This window comes from Morus notabilis, unplaced genomic scaffold (genome assembly GCF_000414095.1).
Source record: "Morus notabilis unplaced genomic scaffold, ASM41409v2 Scaffold888, whole genome shotgun sequence".
Taxonomy (NCBI): Eukaryota; Viridiplantae; Streptophyta; class Magnoliopsida; order Rosales; family Moraceae; genus Morus; species Morus notabilis.
In genome coordinates this window covers 25,849-28,869 of record NW_010367841.1, presented here as the reverse complement: position 1 = coordinate 28,869, position 3,021 = coordinate 25,849, and the positions used below count along the sequence as shown (strand labels likewise).

Below are 3,021 nucleotides of genomic sequence, written 5' to 3'. Positions count from 1 at the left end.
AGTAGCCACATGATTCTTTGGGATATAGAATGAGTCTTCCACCCTTTTAACGGGCAGATGCGGCGAAATGGATATTCTCTTTCCATAATTTTATGTTAATGTTAATTAACGATCACTTCTCCTCACAAGTTGAGAATCTCCAAATCAGGCTCTCCGTGGAGGCTTTTACAATGTCAAAGCCTTTCTCTACATCCCAGTACATTATAAATACACCCAAGCTTCTCTCCAACACTTCACAACTAAGTCATTAGTACTTCCTAGTTCCGTAGCTACATTATACATCTTTTTGTTCACCAAAAAAGCCAAAAATGGGCGACAATGAAGGCTTAGGAGAGCCGGGAAGTTCCATGCATGGAGTCACCGGGAGAGAGCAGACCTTCGCCTTCTCGGTGGCCTCTCCGATCGTCCCGACAGACACGACTGCGAAGTTTGCTTTGCCGGTAGACTCGGAACACAAGGCCAAGGTGTTCAAGCTCTTCTCCTTGGCCAACCCCCACATGAGAACCTTCCATCTCTCGTGGATCTCCTTCTTCACCTGCTTCATCTCCACCTTCGCAGCCGCTCCTCTCGTCCCCATCATCCGAGACAACCTCAATCTCAAAAAAGTCGACATCGGAAACGCTGGTGTTGCCTCCGTTTCAGGCAGTATCTTCTCGAGGCTGGTCATGGGCGCAGTCTGCGACCTTTTGGGACCGAGATACGGCTGCGCCTTCCTCATAATGCTGTCGGCTCCGACAGTGTTTTGCATGTCGTTTGTGTCCGACGCCGGAGGGTATCTCGCGGTGCGGTTCATGATAGGTTTTTCGCTGGCGACGTTTGTGTCGTGCCAGTACTGGATGAGCACAATGTTTAACAGTAAGATAATTGGGCTTGCAAATGGAACAGCCGCCGGGTGGGGGAACATGGGAGGTGGGGCCACTCAGCTTCTGATGCCTTTGGTTTATGATATCATTCGTAAGGCCGGTGCGACGCCGTTTAGTGCTTGGAGGATGGCCTTCTTTATTCCTGGTTGGTTTCATATTATTATGGGCATTTTGGTTTTGACTCTTGGTCAGGACTTGCCTGATGGCAACCTCCGTGCTTTGCAGAAGAAAGGTGATGTTGCCAAGGACAAATTCTCCAAGGTAGGATTAAAAGAAAAAAAAAAATCAGTTTGTGTTCTCTTAATAAAATTAATTAATGTAGAAAGAAATCATATGTCGTAAATCTTGCACTGTTTCAGGTAATGTGGTATGCCGTCACCAACTACAGAACGTGGATCTTTGTCCTCCTCTATGGATATTCCATGGGCGTTGAACTTTCCACTGATAATGTCATTGCCGAGTATTTCTATGACAGGTACTTAATTTTGTCTTTTTCTCGGCACCACTTTCCCACCAGCACCTTTGTCTTTAACAATGCTATAGGTCCCATGTTATGGCCCTCGCACCACTATTGGACAGATACTCTGGAAAAATCTGTAATTAACCATGCAATATATGTGAACTTAATTAATTATTGTAATGAATCGATGATAGGTTCAATCTGAATCTACACACCGCCGGCATCATTGCAGCCTCATTCGGAATGGCGAACCTGGTGGCCCGTCCTTTCGGAGGCTACGCCTCAGACGTGGCAGCGATGATAGGTTCAATCTGAATCTACACACCGCCGGCATCATTGCAGCCTCATTCGGAATGGCAAACCTGGTGGCCCGTCCTTTTGGAGGCTACGCCTCAGACGTGGCGGGGAGACACTTCGGCATGAGAGGGAGGCTGTGGACGCTGTGGATCCTGCAGACAGCAGGGGGAGCGTTCTGCATATGGCTGGGACGCGCCAACAGCCTTCCCATCGCGGTGTTCGCAATGATCCTCTTCTCCATCGGAGCCCAAGCCGCCTGCGGAGCCACCTTCGGCATCATCCCCTTCATCTCCCGCCGATCCCTGGGAATCATATCAGGCATGACCGGCGCCGGAGGGAACTTCGGGTCCGGGTTGACGCAGCTGGTGTTCTTCTCGACCTCGAAATTCTCAACGGCGACAGGGCTATCACTGATGGGGGTGATGATCATGGCATGTACTCTGCCAGTGACTCTAGTGCATTTCCCTCAATGGGGAAGTATGTTCCTTCCTCCATCTAAAGACGTAGCAAAGTCAACGGAAGAGTCATACTACGGATCCGAGTGGACTGAGGAAGAGAAACAGAAGGGTTTGCACCACAACAGCATCAAGTTCGCTGAGAATTCCCGATCGGAGCGTGGCCGGCGCGTGGCATCTGCTCCAACCCCACCGAACACTACTCCTTCCCATGTTTGAAGATTACAATATTGCCCCCACACAACTCGTATATATAAATATATATAAGCGAAGAATTAATGGTGCAATCGGATTAATCCAATAATGATGACCGGAATTGAGAAGGAAAGTACGTATACATTGTATATGCGTTGTACTTTGTCAGATCTGATGATCGGAACACTACTCCTTCCCAAGTTTAAGTTGTACTTTGCATATCACGTGTAATAAAATTAGTGGTGATAATAACAGTTAATTAGGTTACTTTTTTTCTCTAATTAATGGCTGGTGGATAACATTTGAGATTATTGAGTGGGCAACACCCCACAGGTGGAGCTTATAGCCACCATTGTACTCTGTGAGATCTGATGATACCAGTACGGACTAAGGCACACGGCTGTAACTTTCAAACACTTTAGAAATAACAGTTCGAATAACATGTTGTGTGCATATTAATTATATCATTTCGACTTCTTGATCAATTCAACACGCATTAACGCAAAGAAAGATGTTATAAATTTTATATAACAAAATTTTTTAAAAACATGGAGAGTTGGAGAGAATTACATAATTTATTTATATACATAATAATTGTCTCCCATCCAGTATATAAAAAATACATGTCTGGTCAGCTCAGTAATTGTAGCCGTCAGATTGAAATTTGGATTGTCAAGATGACGAGTTTTTTTTTTACTGCTTGGGTGGTACACGTGCGGGGCACCTACTTAAGTTTAACTGACAGAAGGCA

At 45.9% G+C, this 3,021-nt stretch overlaps 1 protein-coding gene across 1 annotated transcript; it reads left to right on the top strand.

Moving 5' to 3' along the window:
• The first annotated feature begins 308 nt into the window (after nucleotides 1-308).
• LOC21403483 (high affinity nitrate transporter 2.4) lies at nucleotides 309-2,294 on the top strand. Its single transcript, XM_024175706.1, has 3 exons — nucleotides 309-1,124; nucleotides 1,223-1,338; nucleotides 1,628-2,294. The coding sequence occupies exons 1-3, from the start codon at nucleotides 309-311 to the stop codon at nucleotides 2,292-2,294; spliced, it is 1,599 nt and encodes a 532-aa protein (XP_024031474.1).
• The last annotated feature ends 727 nt before the right edge of the window (nucleotides 2,295-3,021 follow it).